Raw genomic sequence first — 20,860 nt, forward strand, 5'->3', positions numbered from 1 at the left:
CTGCGGTCGTTAGGTAGGATTTATGTACATATTTCATGAATAATCGTTAGATAAGATTTATCTTATCGATCGCATTATGTATACACAATATAACATATTAAATGCCTTACTGTTTAAGCCATAATCATTGATTCTATCATAAGTGTCTCGCAACAGCTGTGTGAAATGTAAGGTCTGTATAAAATGTGCAACCTTTATGATAAACTTTTTATGATAATACAATGGCCAGCATCGTACACAATAAAAGAATGTATGCTCTTTTATAGCAAAATAACACACGACTAACATCAAGCGTTGCGCGCTCGGCAGAACTTTTTCCGCGAGGATTTTTCCTGAAACAATATATAACTTTTCATACGCACGATTTTAATCCCATTTCCTTTTTTTACGTCCCTCGTCCGATATTCACTGATGACGCGTGCATAACGAACGCACGATTTTCCGGTGAAACGGGCAAATCTTCAATCTATCGATAAATCGGGAAATGGGATAAGCCGACGCGGCGCAAACGTCGAATTGCTGTCGGACCGCAAATCTATTATTCTGTATTGAGTGACAAGTTACCTCAGAAATTAATGGATAATAATGTAAATCCAAATCGCGACGTTGACACACATATGTCATGGAAGAATCGATCATTTCGGGGAAGAGTGCATCGTTACACGTGCCATCACCTGCTCTGACACTGAATAATTGATGCAGTTAAATTAAGAATTTGTTTTAAATTAAAAATCATTCCCATTCAATTACTGGGAACGCGCGCTCGCGCGGCACGTTCGTTGTAAGGAAAATTGCACAATGGCACGGAGATGAAAAACCTGTCGTTCAATATTTTTTAATGATCATATAAGAGTTTCCTATCTCTCCTTCCGTTCTTTCGCGGAGATCACGCGTGTTAACGTTATCGAAAAATCGTACTTCAAGTAAAGCGGAAGCATGCAACTACCCCCTTTTCACTCCCCAGTCTCTGCGCCGAACCACAAATAATTCCAGCCATTAAGCGCGCTAGCGCGGCCTTTTGTGCACTGGGTAACAACTTTTTATTACCACTTTTAGTGCACTAGCCGTTGCGCTTGTAAAGAAACCCGGCAACCTGATTTACGAGAATGCTCGATACTTTCCGGACGTTTCCTTTTAGATTCGTTAAGAACTGATACGCTCTTTACTCTCGGTATACCGTGCTCTCGTGTATGCGTATCACTTACCCGCAACAAAAAAAGCATACTACTTCCAAAGATGCAGACATTTTTACATAATGAACATGATTTCAAATGCTGCCAGAATTCACAGTTTTTTATACAAATACAAAAAGTTGCTACTTTATATATTAGTTATCTCATATTTAGATTTTAAGTATAAATTTACGGCCTTTCGTATAGTTTCTGATATTTCATTTATTATTTAATAATTAAGAAACTTTTTTAACAGAGAGATTATTTATAGAGTTTAATGAAGAATTATTATTATACCTGTTGGTGTTATATAAAATGTACTCAACTATTGTATATTAACCCTTTACTTGCCACACTGGGGTGCAAATCAACCCCACGACCATTCCCTTAATTTTAAGTACCTAAACCTACGGGGAGCAGGTCTATAGCGACATCTGCCGTTTTTTTTTTCAATTTTTTGCATTTTTGCGTTTTGCATTTTGCATTTTGCATTTTGCAAATTTTAATTTTTTTATTATACATAATTTTAATTTTTGGCTATATAACCTACATAACTTTTAAAAGTAAGCTCTTAAGAAGTTCTACAAAATTTGGCAAGTTAAAATATTGAATAGCTTATTTGTTATAACAATTTTTGTCGCTGGGGTAGATTCCACCCCAATGTGGCAAGTACGTGATTCTACAGAAGTGTGGCAAGTAAGAGTTAAAATTATTAAGAAATAAAATGTAACTAATTAATTACAGTTAAAGAAAAAAACTTTACTGTTGAACTTTTTCAAATAGAATAACAAACGTTACATAAATCATAATTAAGTTTGTAGAATACTCTTGTTTCGCGCTCATGGATAATTGTAATCTCGTCTCTCGGAAGAAATTAATTGATTGTATCTCAGGGGGCAAAAATGTAACTGAGAGACCGTGACGCGCCGACCGAGTACAATTTAACGATGACCTACTTACTTTATCCGCTAACTTGACCAGCGAAAAGGCGATACAAAATGCCTTAGGCAGATATTACAATGCTCAAAGTGCACCTGGCAAAGCTGGCGAAGCTAAAAGAGCGGAAACAACGTTCCGGAGCGGAAGATACGGAAGATACGATGAGAGGAATAGCCAGTGAAGGCAACAAGAAGACGAACAAGGCGCACGGCAAGATATATTTTACAAAGACATCCCGGAGGATCCGCGAACAACCCTGTTCTCCTCGTCGTTTCTCACTACACGGAACATCCAGCCTTATTGCAGTTATTACGCGATCGTCATAAATAATTTCGCCTGACCGACTACTCGCCGTCAATCTTCCCGGCGCGGCGGAGACTTCGCCGGTTGAGATTTCGAGATCCAGGCGAACGCGATCGCGAACGATAATCCCGTAAGCTCCTGTCCTTCGGCAAATCGGAAAAGTAAACCGATCGATAGATAGTGAGGCCGAGCACGTTTCGTGACCCATTGCGCGTATATCGCGCTGTCCCCCGGGCTACCTTGACGAATCGTGGCAATCGTGTCAGGCATCGATCGCGATAATGCGGCATCACTATCGCGCAGCATTGTGCGTTCGTACCTATTGTTCGCGCAAACACGATGAACTGGGACAATGTTCTTTTGCAGCGCCGTGTTTAATCTCGCGCTCGAGTTCCGGCACATTCCTCTGTATATCGTGCTAAATATAACGTACGCAACGGGGTTTATTACTCCGCGGAATTGCGGGAACGCGATTAAAACGAATCTTTCATTAACTGCGTTTCCTTTTCGTTGCAGGCCTGGAAGCTCGGGATGCACGGCGGCGATTACGCGTGGATTTTGCCAGGTGAGACCATCGACGCCTTGGGGATAAAGGGCGATTGGTGGCGCGCCGGCATCGGAGAGTGCACGACTTCCCAGCTGTCACAGACTCTGGACGGTTTAATCATCGTCAAGAGCCACCCCACGGTCGTCGGAAACGAGACCAGCGCGTCGGGATTGGTATGTCGTTTTTGCCGAGTTGGCCGTTTCAATTTCTCTTATTAATACATAACGGCCGATAAAATATTACGTTGAGTTAGACTAGTTAGACAGTTAGACTGTCACGAACTAATTTGAACGACATTACAACACGATTCTTCAAGTTTCCCGTCATCGCCCCTTCTTTGATTTACACGTATATCCTTTGATCAGTCGTTTGTTTTCAGCGACAATTTGCGTTTACGGTATCCCGCGTTTACGAGGCAACAAGTTTAATAAAAAAAAAAATAGATAACGATCGTTCCGGGACCGTTAATGTTAACGGCGGCGATAATTGCAGAATTCCGCGTCCCATAAAAGCGAAGGCGAAGATGCGAAGAAAGCTTAGTCGCGGAGTCGTTGTGCAATAATAACGCCTGGGCTGCCGCTACAACCCTACCTAGGCGCCGTAATAAATGAAGTCCCACGAGCGGAAATTAGAGTGTGCAACGAAGAAAGCTGGAGGTCTTGCTATACACAGCAAGACTCCTTCCATTATGTTCTATTAAAGGCCCGCGTAGTGAAACGTTAAAGTGGAAAAGGACTGGGTCGTAGCGCGTCTTTTCGCACCCCCCCCCCCCCAGGAGCTGGGTAATCAGCCTAATGACGACTGACGAGCCGCCGTAATCGACGTTCGCGTCAAAAGTCAGCCGTCGATTTTGAGCACTCGTGAAAATAACAAATCGCAAAAATAGACAGCGCGTCGCGGTGCCGTCGTATGTGGATTGTACACGTCGCGGTTTTCACATCCGTCCGACGTCTTCCCCGAACACGTTTCCAATATAGGTATAGATATCTGTCCCGGATATGTCCTGGGACACGCTTCCTTCTGCGACATCAACGTGAATAATTTCGCTGTGTACCCGTGCAATTTTCTCCACGATCAAAATAAAAATAAGGTGAAAATAATAATGTTTGGTGTAGTAACAGTTTCTATATAATGCTATTAACCCCTTGAGTGTCGCACAATTTTCCTCGAGTGGTCCTAAAATACCAAAAACAAAAGATTCTCGAAAATTAATGAAAATTTACATAGAGGGGTTTTTCATGGCGCTTTAATGACGTCATTATTATTAGTTGCAATTATCTGTAAATATATTTACAGATCGGTTCTACATTTCATTTATTTCTTTATTTAAAGTGTTTTTTTTTATTTTACTAGCATTTTACTAGCATTTTTTAGACTCCTAATTAATGTTAATGCTTAATATATTATTGAACAATTAGCCTCTTCGAATAACTACAAAATTTCTGATAAGGAAGAGTTAGCGCTGATAACAGAATAGTTTGTATTGTATTTTTACATATCTTTTTAGGCAATTTTTAATATCTCTCTATCGGCCATGTCATTCTTTTCATCACATAATTTAATGTTTTATTCTTTATTCCATTTTTAGACGCTAGATTTCATGATAAGTGCGTATGTATTCAATATCATCTGCAGGATGCAAAACGCAGGAAATCAATTTTATCGCGTATGGCTACGTCGATTTTTCACAAAGATAATTTTTCGAAAATCCGGCGTGTACGCAGCACACATGAAAGGACGCCGCGCGTACGTTTTATATATAATTTGACAGGTGAACTAACATGTGTTCCTAAAAAAACAGGTGGGAAAACATGTGTAGTGCAAATGCTTTGAAACATGACATCGCTGCTATCGCGATAAATGCGCGCTGGCTTCACTAAATCAAGATCACAGGTCGATGTAATCGTCAATATATCTTTGCGCAGAAAAACCGCAATCGAATGAATTTTGTCTCGTTAAAAAACTAACAAGAAGACTCTACCGTTTCCAATAAACGCAAGATTGCTTACTTGGAACTATTAATTTGCGAGATATAATAAATTAATTATAAATAAAATTGATTTTGCTTCAAAGTCATTTCCAAAAACATTTTCATCGAAATCGATATAATCACCAATATTTTCGTACAGAAAAATCTTAGTGAGATGATTTTTGGTTTCGTTGGAAAGCTAAGAGACTTTTAATGAATACAAGATATCTCCGATAAGTAGTTGGCAAGATAACTTATTATTTACGAAAATAAAACTGATTTTGCTTCAAAATTCATCTCTGTCTTCATATAAATCTTAATTATACATTAAACACAAAAGAATACAAAAATTATCATATTAATAAGCGGTCGACATAGTATATGCAGCCTTCCGTTACCTGAATCATTTGATTTCTATTCACTTATTGTTTATTCCGTGCTCTCAATCTAGAAATAGTCATGGTCAAACTAAAATCGGCGAAAAGTTCAAAGTGCAATGCGAGATATATCCGAATCTAACAATAATAATAATCTAATTGAAAGCTTAATATAAACCGTGTAGCTAGAGATATGACGTTCTAATTCGACATTAGAGAGTAATGTATAAAAACGGTGAGTTTGACATTCCTTCGAGAGGATGATTGCTCTAACTTTTCGATCTACGACATATACGAGCTAAATTGAGATACGCGTTTTGAAAGTTAAGCCGCTGGAAGAGTATCTCGAGTATGCTGGGCATAAAGGGAAAGATTCGACGTCACTATTTTCCCCTTCAGCGAGCAATTCTCAAACTTCTGGACGTAAAATTATAAATGTAAGAACACCCACGTGACATTTCAGCGGAAATTGCGGAAATGGTAGTTCGACCAGGTTCTCAGCGAGCTTAATGCGGCATACAGAAAAGCTCAAGGGTGCTTACTATGCGCTAATCTGTAATAAAATGTGATTTTATATAGACACTTAATCAGATTTGTTGCGGCGAATTCGTGAAATGAGAATTTTCATCATCCCCGTTACTTCCTACGCAATTCCGATGAATATCGTAACTGCGACATCCTTGCTGATCCGGCTTACGATGCGCTTCAACGCTTCAACTAAAAATAACGTTGTTAAAAATTAAAATTCTTTCGTTCTTCCTCTTCCGCACATTTCGATATTGCCGAAATGTTAAATTAACGAGTGGCAAAATTTTTTTTCCTCTACGTTTGCGACAAAATTTTTTTCCCGTGCGAACGGAATACAACAACGCGTCGTTGTTGGCGCGAACGACAAATTAAATTTAACTCTCGCTCGTCAGTCGATTCAAACGTCCGTCCCTTCTTCCGCTTCAATTTTTTTCTTTTTTAATTATACGACACTGCGCCAAAGGTTTTACGAATCATCCAAACACGCTTTATGCATTGATCCCATTTATTTTGCAGACCAGCAAGAAGTTTACTTCGGAACTGAATAATACAGGCGTTGCGCACTCGAAATTTGCCGGTCAAACTTATGACGCCGTGTGGGCCATGGCACTCGCTCTCGCTGAAACTGAAGTCCTCCTAAATCGACGGAACGAGAGCATGGTACAGTACACACACACGAGGAGGGACCTCGCCAAGCTTCTGCTGGAGCAGCTTAAGGATTTGCGCTTCATCGGAGTTTCGGTGAGTCCTACAGTCGAAGGATAAATAAAGCACCACGGTCATTTATTACGTCCGTCCGCGAAACTTGAGGAACGCCACACAGGAAAGTGCATAAAATTGCCCCAAAGAGTCCATGTGTATAGAACTACCCGCATCCATTCGTCTATAGATCCTCTTTTATTAATTCGGTGCCGAGTCTCCCATACAAAAATGTCGTGCAATTTTTAAGGTTTCAATAATAATCGAAGACGAAGAATTTTCAACAAATATTAAGTTAAAAGACGTGGGCGAAATTTCAAGTCACGATTGGTTATAGATTATGATGATTACAATATATCTTTCTTTTCCTTTAAGAAAGTATTCTGATTTGAAAGATCGTAAAAAAAAACATATTTTTCAGGAATTTTTTGTAGAGAAACGAAAAAAACGAATAAGCAAATAAACTTTGCGTATTTTTTTAGCGTTATTTATTTTTATTTTTTAAGTAATATAAAAACGCTCTTTTTTTCTTATGTTATATCCTCGTCACTGCTCGTACAAAAAACGCACATTGACGGTGTAAATGAGATTCTAGCTGTTCTAGGTATTTGAAACGCAAGAACCAAAGATTTTCTTATTCAAAAGTGTGGCTATTTACACCATTTACAACATCTATATGCATTTTTTCTTGCGAGCTCTTAATGACCAGGATATAATATAAAAAAAAGCGTTTTTGCTATTTAGAAATTAAAAATATATTCTTAAAATAAGGCTAAAAGAACATCATACAAAGTTTAACATTATGCGCTTTTTTCTTTTCCCTACAAAAAATTCCTAAAAAATATTTTCTTTTACGACCTTTTAAACTAGAATATAATATCTCCTTAAAATTTTTCGACGAATTTTTAGAGAAGATCCTTTATAACTCGCATGAAATTAATAGATATAACAATATGATTAATTTATTCCAACTTACAATGAATAAACGTGTGATTGGATTCACGTTTCAGTAATGAAACTCTAATTGCCTTTTATATTTTATAATAAACGATTTTACTGTGCCGTCATTACATGTTGCAGCTGTCCGTTTATACATTCGTCATATATTTGTTCTCGTTATGTTTATAGGGGCCGGTCTCCTTTGACGATGCGGATCGCGTTGGCATCACGGCGTTCTATCAGATGCACGGTAAGTTATGTGTCGTTGAAAAATAAAGATAAATAAAAAAAAATGTATTTTTTCGACCGACGAAAATCTTTCATAGCCCATATAATAGAATACCTATGGAATTTAACGAATCAACTGACACGAATTAAGGGATCAGAGAATTATTGGCTTAGCAAGATTTGATACGATAAATACCGTTTTGTTGACGCGAATCGAAACTTCACCGACGAGAGTCAACTAGCACATTTCGCCGAACGCTCTCTGGACTTTACGCTTCATCCGCTCGGCCCGAATGTCAATAACGGCGTTAAACGTACAATGAGCCAAGAGCTTATGCCATGGGTACACGATGAAACGATACAACTGGGTTGAGAGCACAGACAATGGCCCGATTCTAACGATGCGATGCGCGGCATATCGCGTGTTCTACCGACGAGGACAACTGGCGCGTGGACGCGCGTATAATGCAATTTATGAGTTTTCTATTATGAGCTGCGCGTAGCGCGCGTCTAGCGTCCCGCTAATGCGTTTTGTTTACGAGCACTTCCGCGTCACGTGTTTTAGGTCTGTATAACTCATTGTCGGCCTATCACTAACGCGGACGCATATATATGTACAAGCGTTCTACATTACACCGTCCTCTCGTTATGCAGAAAACGCAATCTTCCTTTCAGAAATCGCTTTGAACGTTATGTGTATCGCTGCGAATTTCGAAACGAGATTATCCATCCCTCGCTTTGATATAGGGATATATACCAATTCCTCTGTTATCGATACATAAATTACTCATTTAACATTTCCGCAGATAATGATCTGCTGAAATATCTTATGCATTTAAATGAACGCCAATGACAATTATGTGCTAGGATGTACGTCGTGTAATTTGTATTTGAAATTAATCTTACTTATTACAACTTTATATATGATATGATATTCAAAAAGCACATTGCAGAGCATAACAAACAATGGATGTGTTGATTGATGCATAAAGTATTAATACATATTAAAGTTGCAACAATTAAGATATAATAATATATTTTTTCTTTCTCCCCTTGTTCTGGTTTCCAATGAAATGTCTGCAGCTTGTTGCTCTTCATCCGTTATTTATTTTGTAGAATCTTCTTCTTGCACGTTTGATGAGATTCTGGAGAAAAACTTTCCTTATACAATATTTTCCAATTGTACAATTGGAAAGTTTTACACATACTGAAAATTTTTCAAGAAACACCCGACATCTTGATTCAAAAAGTTTTGAGCGACTCTAGGTGATTTGTTCAAATGATTGAAGCAATAAAGCTTCAATGGTGTGTACTATGACTTCTCATTTCTGATACATGGAGCAGTGCGATTTAAATATGTGATTTACGCATGTCTCAGATGACCTAGGTATACCCTCAGGCATTGGATAGTTCGGGTACCTCGAGGTTGTACCTACGTGAATTCCTGAGGTTGATATTTAACAATATCACCAAAAATGTTTGTGGAAATATATCCTACATTTTTAATGGTAGAAAGCACTCCTGGCTACGTCGCTGTGTGTCAACGGGCGCGCAAACGATGTGTTTGCCGCGCATTTAAAAATAATCGTACACAGCGAGGCGGCATGACGACACTTGCATTAAATTAAAAATTAGTCTCTACCTTTTATCATTAACGCTACGGTAACGCTGTTGTCGCGCTCGAATATAACGTTAATTAATCCAGAGAAACATTAGCCGAGAAAGCCGCGCCGGCCGCGCGATATACACTGATGCTCGCCGTGATTACCTTTTCCTGGGTCATTTCTTCTGTCCGTTATTCGCAAACGTATCCACATTGCAGTCACGCATTCCGGAGATGGCAACTCGATTTATTAATATTGTCGTAATAGTGCTTAATATTGCACATGCGGTCTTATGAAGTCTCTTCATTTCAGCGAAACACCACCTTTTCCAATACACCGTGTGCACAAATAGAATTAACTGCATTTGCCACAGAAAAAGCGTAAAGGGAACTGGCTGTAGGTGTAGTAATGTGCAGCGTATGTACCACAATTTCATTTATGTTTGTCATCAAAGATAAGCTGCTTTTGTAGTTACTCTTTTATCAATTTTTCATGTGATTTGACAAATTATATCACTTCCATTCAAGGCATTGACAAATCTTTAGTATATCGTTTGTAAAATAAAATTCATTTGAATAGTATATGAATTCTTAGACAACTGATTTGATTTTGTTATGCCTTGTTTATTGTAAATTTTCCTACTTATGAGCCACAGTCATCATTCTGCTATACCGCTAACAAATTGACGTGAAAACTTCCTACGACATTCCCATTCGTCTGAAGACGAAATCGCATAGACTTCGCAAACTACTAACTCGACGCAGCACGACTGCAACTGCTAACTTCGCATTCGCGAAACTGGTATTGAATTATAAAACTGAGTGCCTCTTGTACTCAAAATTGCAATCAGACATCTCTTGCACGTATGACGCTGCCACTGAATTCTTATCTCATTCTTTCCATTTTTAAAGCCAATTCGAAATTGGATATTCGCCACAATTGGCTTAGCGTTTAGTTTAAAATAATGTTTAATTTAATCATCAAAGTAGCAATTATTTGCTACATGTCACTCCGACATATTATTTCATATCTAGCACTATTTACAAACGGAACGTCATAATGCGGGAAACCGAATGTCTCCTGCAGATTAGTTTAACAGGAAATCAATACATATCGACCCCTTACATCGCGTCGCTACAGCTAAATCAAATGTAGGTCAATTAAACAGCTGGATCATTGCAGCTGTCAAGTGTAAACAATATTCATTTCTCAATATTGTTGCCAAAAAAAGTATTCAAAAGAAAATTTCGTATCGCTATCAAGACTTCCTTGGATAAGATTTATGAATTTTATTGTTTCGGTATTAATACGAATCTAATACTACGCGTATTTTTAGGAAAGAAAAAGGAAATGGTTATGATTTTAGGGGTCGAATATATCTATTACATAATATCGAATGTATTATATATATATAGAGTGAAAATCGACCCTTCTGCCTCAGTCTTAATATTTTATTGCAATCAATCACGATCACGTTAAATGCCCTGCATGAAGCTGATCCTCATATGGATTTCCAATATGATGTTACGTCTTTTAACACATTCAGCCATTTACCGCGTGATACTTCAGTAATGGCAAAAACGATTTTCTTCTCTCTCTTTTTTTTACAACGACGAGCTGACGAAAAGTGTGAAAAAGTTTTCTGCACAATTTATTTTCTGGGATAAATTGACTAATATTTCACCACGAATTTTTACGGCCCCTGGACGGTCTGTTTGTATTACAAACTCTCTAGTTTCGCATTTGTTCGCATTTGTTTTCTGTTTCTCATTCTATTTATTAGTTACGTATATACAAACCGCACAAAATCTCTCTTTCTACGAATATGAAATAAACTCCCGCTCCGTAGAATTAATTATTATGAATCGATGTCAGCCCGTGCGATATAATAATTGACTACTTTGATAAGTAAATAAAATAAGACAATTGAAAGCAAATCGAATTTACGCAAGCGGAAGCGATTCTTTCGACGCGTGAAATCCGCTTACGGATGAAGTTATTGCGCAGCTATCATAAATTCGCATACATTAAGGCACGTACCGCGGCACCGATAACGGCATGCCGCATGAAAATAAAAGCCAACCAATTGCATATTCAGTCAATTTTTTGCAGCGTCGCGTTTAGAGCCGGCGTCTCGACGCGCGCGAATCGACGATTTCACTTTTCTCTCGCGCATATGGAACTCTCTCCCGGGGAGGGTAGCTTTGCCCCGTGGCGGTTGAGGGTAAGTTAACGGATCCTGAAAATAAAGAACCGCTTAAATCTCTCGCCTCGGCGCTGAAGTTTAATGCTCGTAAGGGATTTTCAGGGGTTCCGCGTTGCGGGAACACGGAGCAGAGTAAACATCGGCTTGGCCGACCGACGCGACGTCGCGGTTTATGTACCTGCTAGATACGACGGATTCGTAGTCTCCGTCTGGGGATATGAGCTACGAAATGAGATCGTCGTCGTGAATCTCGCAGTAACGCAGTTGATAATACTCGGTGTTTTATCGAGTCTCAGTGATCTTTTATATTGGCAAAAGTCAATGCATTATTAATAAAGATGGCCTCTCGTCTATATTGATATGGGTAACAAACGCACGCGAAAGCGAAGAGATAGGAAGACTTGAGATGTGTTTTCGATATTACCACTGGTTAAACTAATTTTTTTTTTTTATCGTCTTAAGTCGGCTTCAGAGTTAGGCACGGCATATGTTTATTAAATTATAGCCAATGACAATGATAATAGCAGGCATAGTATAGACAGCACAAGAGAAAAAAATATTGTTAATATTATTATCAAGCAGTTTTAAAGAATTAGCGTTTTCAATTTTTTTTGTGAATTTGTATATTAATGAAATATATATTGAAATTAATGTACAAAATAAAAGAATATGATAAATTGTGTTAAAATAATTTTATAAAATTATTATTCATTAATACTTTCATTAAATCAGTGTACTACTCTATTATCAGATATCTACATTAATAGCAATAATCACAAAATGCGGAACATGCCGATGTTAGTGGTACTTAACAGCAATATGCATTATGCATTACCAAAACTGATAATTTTATTTTTCCCGTTCAAAAGCAGTAATTTTCAGTTCTTTATTTTTCTGCCTGTTCTATTTGGTTGTTATTACGGTAATTAATGCGTTAGTAATTACGTGTGCGTCAGCTATCTCTCGCGTAGTGCGCTGTGGTCAAATAATGGAAAATACGAGGTCGCAAAACCAAGATAAATGCGTTGTAATTGCTTTCGTATTATTCTCACGGGAGATGTTCACATGTCCTCGCCGAAATTTTATAATTAATTTCATGCAAAAGAGAAATTGCTCCGAACCAAACTGCGCTGCAATTTCAACCGGTAATCATTCAGTACAACGGAAGCTCGGCGCATCTGAAATAAATCGAAGAAGCCGAGGATCGTTCCACGTCACGTGTATTTGTACTTCCATAATGCTCGACCAAAAATTGCGTCGTTAAAATGCTAAATGCATCATCGTATACCACAGATAGAAACGCGTGCGTCTACAGACTGAAAAATTTGAATACAGATATCAAATTCGTTCCGAGATCCAAAACGTGCTACATCGTGCCCGAAAAATCTACGCCCGGAAAACGAGATTTGCGGGGTGGCGCAACGATAAAAGTTTACGCGCGCGGAATTCGGATGAAACGTTGCGTATGACCGTCACGATGTTTTTCGCGATCCAGCCTGCGAATCATCGCTTTACACGTTGCTTTACGACTTTACGAGAATCGATATACACGCTGCGTTTCATGCACGTTGAAGAACGCGATTCCGTCCGAGATTCCGTCTCCGCAGTCGGCACTAGCCGAAATCCATCGCGCCGGCGACGAACAATAGGTCAAGAGTTCTCTCTTGCCGTGCAACACAATGCCGACGCATAATTCGAGTGGCCCCGTGGAAGCACCGACCTCCGGTATGCCCACGATTTCGATGGTCAGAAATGTCAGAATTCCCCGCGAAATCAAGCCTGCTCCTCGCGGGCACGCGTGTTCGCTCGCACCCCGTCAATGCATGCAGCGGATAATGGGCGGAAATATTTCCCCAGTGTGTCACCTATATATCCGGGAGTATTGCCTCAGTTTCGCGTATCCTCGATGCGCATTCGGGATCGAGGGCGCGATTCATTATTGCCCGCGTTTCTGCCTCTACCTGCCTTGTTGTCCGATCAAAAGCGACATGCACAGGAGGCCGGAACAATCTCTTAAAAGCTCTAATAGAAAACAACAGATAGCCTCTTCCATATATATTTTCGTCTTTTCCTATATATAAAGTACGAACACATTTTTCGGATATTAACCTCTACAGGACCGGCCCCTTTTTGAACGAGCTTTTTAGTTTTAGTGTTAGAACATTTTTGTCGTTGTCAGTGGGTTGAACTATAAAAAAGACGGCACTTAATATTAGGCTTCCGGTCCCGGAGAGGTTAAAGATTATATGATTATCGTGTTGTGTTTTGAAAATATATTAGAAATATTACTCAATATATTTCATACGTTTTTCAATCCTTTAGATACAAACAAGGGCTTCATTGATTTATAACAGCGTTATAAATGTTGTAGGTTATGCAATAATATTTCCCATTATTAGCTTAACAGAGATAATATTGACTATAGATTATCAAAAGCAATCTGTTCCAGAAACTTGTTATTACCAACGTCTTAAAACATCCTCCATAAAATTTGTAACAAATATTAGAACATCTGTCTCTCTCGTCGCAGTAAGTTTAACAAAGAGAAACCGAGAGGCAGACAATCTAAATCTAAAACATTTTGTTTAAACTTGAGACCCTCTTGATACATAATACCGCAATTAAAATTTGTATCATTCCTCTCTCTTTCTCTTTCTCCCCTCTCGTTCAAGATCATTCGTGTATTTCAAGATACAAAATGTTTTATTTTCAGCGTTCGTAATCTTATATAATGTTTTCGTATAATATCCTCGCGATGAGAAAAACTCTTCGAAACTCGCGAAAATGATTTTCCACTTCGTGTATCACAGTGGGAAAGCATTAGTCGCGTGTCAGTTGGGTCAAAAACAATCGCGCGGGAGAGAATATTCTTTATTAGGGAAGTTTTGCGACGAGGAGTTAAGGAGAAGTTAAGAACTCATCGGCTTTGTCGCCATAAAACCATACTAATACTCTTTTCCTCTCTCTTTCGGGAGCGCTGAACCCAAGAATCCAATCCCACTTTCACGCCTTTTTGATAACGCGACCGCCGTCCGTGGGTATATCACAGGCTCATCGCTCAGCTCGTTAACTTCTCGCTCGGAACCGCGCGAAGAAGCGACTTCTTTTTTAGCATCACACCGGTGGCATTGATTTTAGATAAAGTCAACGAACTGACACGAATTTCCGACGCCAATGGCAACTACGGAGTGGACCGGTACAAAAGAATCCGTACTGCTGTTTGGACAAATTAAATAGCATTGACTGCTATCTCACGCGTTTACCACCTGTGACCTGCTTTCGATCTATCTCTCGCATTTCTTTTTTCTCTGTTTCTCTCTCTTTCTTTTATAGCCGCACGCTCGTTTTCAGCTGTCAGACTCTATCGCAATCTATCAAATTCCGCGACAAATAGTAAACCTCGCGTTGCCGAGATTTGCGCGAGATTTTTCAACGCAATACTTTACAATTGCACTATTGCACAGGAGGGATAGAAAGGGACAACTACCTATCTGCCCTACGACAAATCAAATGGAAGATCGATCGATATCGCGTATCTATCACGTATCCTCACTTGAGAATATAATGATAGACGAAGGGGGACCATCGAAGGCGATGGGGTGAAGTGACTGTGTAGTAATTTTTCGTAAAGGTCAACGAGAGAGCTGCGAAGAATACTGAGCGCGTAGCGGTATAGGAAATATTCTTGTACGACGGGCCGTCGTCGTACGGATATCGATTCAACTCGGTATCTTTCCGAGAGAAAAGTGCCAGAGCAAGTTGTTTGCACATTACATTGAAGTGGAAATCGGATGCAAGCGAGAACGAGGAAAAAGAGCAGCGCGCAATTGAATTTTATTTTGCTTATTACGCCGAGAGGCAATGGAGTTGTTCGATTACTCTCAATAATCATGCAGGACGGAGTCGGCTAAATAGATTTGTCGATTGTTTCGAGGGCAATTGCGACTACGTCACCGGCATCTAACGTGTCGTTTATTTCACTTTGTCATTTCCGTCGTTTTTCCCATTACTCACTATCGGCCACCGTCCGCGTCCACCTTCAGTTCATTCTTTACCTTATTGTGCCGCGGTACCGCGAGGTCACTTGAGAAGGATGTAATTCCCGCGTACTCCCGCTCCGAGGTATTCCATCGATCTATTTGCTCGGCGGCTGGTAGAGCAAGCTCGGAGCATATACGTTGCGAGAGCGCGGTAATCTAAAATTCGCCCGCGCCCAATTTGCACGCGAGATTAAGCACGCGGGAAAGCGGTCATCGCGTCCGTTATCGCGGGTTTATCATGAAATATTACGCACGCTCGCTATGGAGAAATTGCGTCGCGATGTTGATGGAATATGACGGACGCGCGTGGGAGGGGGGGGGGAGAAAAAAAAGGAAATAAAATCGCCCGTAAAACCGCGGGCGTCAGATCCCTTTATCCACCATTTACGTCCGAAACGTTTCGAGCGAAACAATCCGAGAGATTGGACGACAGTTTGTTACACCGTTATAAAATCATGCTCGCCGTGTTCTTCTTTTTTTTTGTTACTAACAATATCTAAGTGATAATCGCCGCGAGATCGGCGAACAAGCTCACGCGAGCGACGCGCTGAAAGGCAAACAAATTGCTCAACAAGGAACTACAAAGACCATTTTGCACGATCTAAAATTTTACGCGAAAGAATTTTCGCTCAAATTTTTGGTATATTACGCAGGATCTTTTATCTTAAAGATTTTATCCTATTTTTTATATGATAGATCTAAAATTATGAATAAAACTCTGTTGCACATTCGAGTGCAAATTATAGTTTACGGATCTAAGCACTTCGAGAAGAGAAATGCACGAGGGAGAAATTTACATTGACGTGACACGGAGAGGAACAAGAGCCAGGATGGGTAGTATAAATTGCGAGCATTTGCTGATTCCAGCAGAAAGAATAAATATAACGGCACGACTATTCTTTGTTGCGCCTCAAATTAAATTTGATGTGACACAGCTAACTGCTCTCTGGTACTGTAAAAGAAAATCGTCGGCAAATCTACAGAATGCTTCACGATGGTTCTGAGGCACTTTGCATAATGAAAATAATAACAAATTGATGAAAGCACTCGCGCATTTGTTATACGATAAGCAGTTTACTGAAATTTTAAATCTGCGTAAGTGGTTTATGCTCGGAAGAGAAATTTAGAGCATTTTAACTCATGTAATCCAGTATCTTTACTTATTCAAGCGAGTTCTTGATTTGTACAGAATTTATAACGCCTTCAAATAGTTAAATATGAATGATTAAACGTTTTTACTATCTTTGAATACGATTCTTTCTTGCTACATTACATGTGAATTTTATGACCTCCTATATATATATATAGGAAATATCTTAAAAATGTATAATATCGAAATAATTTAAGACGCATAAAAATAATACTATCTTATTTCTTAATGACAAATGGCTTCTATATGAAGTGTTCTATAATTACCGTACACTTTAATAAGGTATTCCAGAGATTAATTAGAATCGAAAATCCTGATACAAAAGTCTCGAAGTCATACCGGTCTATAATTGGATTTAATTCTTTTGATTCTCACTGATTCTCACTGAATTTAATGTGAAACGAGCACAATAATTGATCGTACTTCCAAGAACTTGGCAAGAAATCCAGATTACTTGTTTCAGAATCAAACGCAAGAAGTCTGCTGAAAGATTTAAGAGACAATCGGACATTTCTATGACTTGCTACAAAACGCTCTCTTGCTTATTGTTTGTTATAACTTTTACATTTACACACAATGACACCGATATCAAATTATTATTAATTTTATTTTAATTATATATGCATCAGCATATAGAATCAAGACAACTTGGCTATCGCATCGATTTGCATAATATTATGAGTGACATTTAGACCGATTGAGCGATACAGTAATATCTCAATTTCCAGAATTACTCGACAGATTATTAATTTTCTGTTACATAATATTATTAAATTAATCATTACGTTTAACTAACATTGTATTACTCTACAAAACCGTATTTTTTTTATTATAAATATATAATTATATGATACTGACATAAATGTGACACGTTAAAAAATTTTTTTTTAACTGTTGTGAAAACAATTAAAATTGTTTTATAAAAATAAATATATCTTTTCTAATCTAGCGTATGTGTGTGTCTACTAATTCGCTATAATGTCACGCTTTGCTATAAGAAACGATCACCTTAATCGAATGGCGCTTAATCCGTTAGCCGCTTAGCCGAATAGGTTTTTCATTGAAATTTCGGCCTCAGGTGTGGTGAAAAGCAATGCTGACAAGGTTCGCACGGCTCCAATCCACCTCTTGCTAGCCTCGCGAATATCCGAGCTTACTGACACTGAACGAATACGAGAGAAAAGGGGGCGGATAATGGATTTCTAAGGACACCGAACGACGAGGTGGACGGAATTGAAGCCTCGCCTCGGTTTGATTAACGTTGCCCTTTCGACGTGCATTATAATTCTATCCCCAATAAGAAGATAATCATCAATACTCCACAAGAGTCACGTCTGTTTTGCTAAAATTAATATTGTTAAGATAAAACTTTAAAGCGCGATTATAATTGGGAGTTGATTCTGGCATTGTTGACACTTTATTCGTGGATTATAGTTCAAACTCCTTTCTGTTTCTGTATATATCACCAGTCTCTCGCGTACGTTAGAAGGGTAATTAATTTCGCCCTCAAAATTGCTCTCTGTAAGGAAGCGGTAGTTGGGCGAGCAAACGAGAGAAAGAGGAAATTACGTACAAACGTCCCTTTGGTCATCTCGATCTCTTTCCGCTACTTATTTTCTGACACACGAACGGAACAGTTTTACCAGACATCACGATGAAAGAAAAAAGAAATAGGAATAGAGTAGAGTGGGCAAAAAAATTTGGTTTGAAGTAAAAATCGATAGCCTTTATTCCTAGAAAATTCATCTTTCTGCCCGCAATTTTGTTACTTCCTGTTTCACCAATAATTGCGATTTTTTGTATTTCAAAAAGTTTAGCCCGCAAATAAATTCAGCGCACAGCAAATATTGAACCAGAAGTCACGTAATTAATTAGTCTTAAGTGACGAGTATTGATTTTTGTAACATCAAAGGTACATGAAGATAAAATTCACTAAACGATCCAATTGGAATCTGATAGCGTGTCACGCTTCCGGTGGCTAATGGCAAAGTTTTTCGATTACAGGACACGATATTAAGAGAATAGCTATCTACACTCCCGAAGATGAGAAACTGATAATGAACTGTCCAGGATGTGAGGCTACAAGATGGCCCGGAGGGCAAGTACCAGCGGCTCGTAGAGTCTTCCGGTACGTATTATCAGCGTTATCACTCTTGATTGAACCGTTCATCGTTATTAGGTAAATCAAATTTTGATCATCCTAATTTGCATGTTGATAAATTGACGTGTCTAATCTAAATACTTGAGTAATCATATTTGAAGAGTTCGATGTAATAAAACACCGAAAGGTATTAGCACTGCTCGTAGCGCATATTTTCATTACGTCTGATCTTATTGTTATATAGAAAGAACCGTTTTGCTGAAGTATCTAAAAATTTAGCTAGATACAGATCTGAAAATAATTATAGTGATCGCTGATGTATGATGATAATACTGTAAAAAATGTTGACATTTTAGCAATCAGCTTGAGTGTTCTACATAATTATTTTGTAGCAACAAAATTATTTTCAGATCTGTATCCAGCTAAATTTTTAGATACTTCAGCAAAACCGTTCTTTCCGTGTACAATCTGGATTTAATAAAGCGGAATCAAGATTGATCTAATCTTTCCATGCCTAACGAGGTGTTAATGAAATAATCACCGGCTACGTATGGAATATCTCAAATCATCACCACCGTCAAATATTTAGCTAGTTTCGACGCACGTTTGCATACGGCAATAATTCGACAACGATAATTACAGCTTGTAGCGAGTTAGCGTAAATGTATTGTACAGCAATAACGGTATAGCAATTATAACGTCGCGGAGCACCGTATTAAATTAATTTATGCCGCTCGATAATTCATCAAGTTCGAGGGTAACAGGCGGAGTGATCGAGTTTGTTATTATTGCACACAGATTACGAATGGTGACAGTGGCACCTGCCGCGTTTCTCGCTATCACCTGCATCGCCAGCGTCGGTGTCACCTTAGCGCTCGCTTTTCTGGCCTTTAATCTTCACTTTCGCAAGCACAAGTAAGTTCGATATTCAATACAAACAATGTATCGTCATACAATTGATAAAATGGAGAATATCACGGAAGGGCTCATGGAACATCTAAACAATTTTATTACAATATTTATACTCGGTGCAAATACGCTCTCTGAACGTTTATCGATTATTCTTAAAAAAGAAAAGAAAGAAATTGGTGGAATAATTTTAGTAAATGTAGAAGTATATGCAACGTCGTCGATTTTACGAATCAAAATAAATGAAGACAGCTCACTTATGGGGATATCGCGCTCGTTACGTACCCATGAATCTGTATGCAAATCGTTACGATATATCACTCAAGTCCATTATTCCTGGATATTGGCAGAAGCATAAAACTGTCGAGCCCGAGGCTGAATAACATGGCAGCGGTTGGTTGCGGCCTGGTCTACGGTGCCGTTATACTTTTGGGACTGGACGACGCCACGCTGCCCGACAGCGATGGTTATTATCCTACAGTGTGCAAGGTGATTAACACCCATTACGAGGAATTAACGTCCTCGACGACGCGATCAATATTATCGGTGTCGATTTGACTTATACAATGTATGCTAACGTTCCGCAGTAATCCCGAACGCTTTGCATTAGAAACATTACGTTGAAGGTGCGTTTTATTTTTAAACAAATCGGACCTGAGAATCTCTTTGAGAAAAGTGATTGAAGTTGGGAAAAAGCACAATTTTTTTACACGCAATAATAACGATGCAGTTATTACTGATTGGTCGAGAAATAAATGCGCGATAATTACGCATTTTACATGTTTTCTCAGCGATCATTACAAAATGCTCGTTCCTATAATATTTCGCAATTGCAATAAATGCTCTCTTCTAAAGACAAGGATAACATGTGCCGTTCGTTTCTTATCAACAGGCAAGAGTGTATTTGCTGTCGGCCGGCTTCTCCCTGGCTTTCGGCTCGATGTTCACAAAGACTTATCGGGTACACAGAATCTTCACGAGAAGCCGAAGCGGGGTCGTCAAGAACAAGGTTAGCGACATGCGAACAATAATTTTCCGCTCCTCCATTCCGAAGGGCGACACGTAACGTGATCAGACGCAAAACCAATATGCCAATATTTGTGTCGATGAAAAAAAAAAAAAACACCGAAAAGTTATACGCGCTTCCGC

The 20,860-nt window shown here is 38.9% G+C and overlaps 1 protein-coding gene across 5 annotated transcripts in view; it reads left to right on the top strand.

The window, feature by feature from the left end:
- Positions 1-20,860, top strand: part of LOC112454048 — a 68,318-nt gene that overhangs the window by 38,591 nt on the left and 8,867 nt on the right. For all 5 annotated transcript variants that reach the window (XM_025015229.1, XM_025015230.1, XM_025015231.1 and 2 more), the window contains exons 6-12: positions 2,931-3,134; positions 6,352-6,576; positions 7,663-7,723; positions 18,706-18,829; positions 19,601-19,717; positions 20,062-20,200; positions 20,604-20,720. In XM_025015229.1, coding sequence (XP_024870997.1) covers positions 2,931-3,134; positions 6,352-6,576; positions 7,663-7,723; positions 18,706-18,829; positions 19,601-19,717; positions 20,062-20,200; positions 20,604-20,720 — 987 coding nt within the window. The remainder of the gene's footprint in view (positions 1-2,930; positions 3,135-6,351; positions 6,577-7,662; positions 7,724-18,705; positions 18,830-19,600; positions 19,718-20,061; positions 20,201-20,603; positions 20,721-20,860) is intronic.

This window comes from Temnothorax curvispinosus, unplaced genomic scaffold, assembly GCF_003070985.1.
Source record: "Temnothorax curvispinosus isolate PA1 unplaced genomic scaffold, ASM307098v1 QBEX01004775.1, whole genome shotgun sequence".
NCBI lineage: Eukaryota > Metazoa > Arthropoda > Insecta > Hymenoptera > Formicidae > Temnothorax > Temnothorax curvispinosus.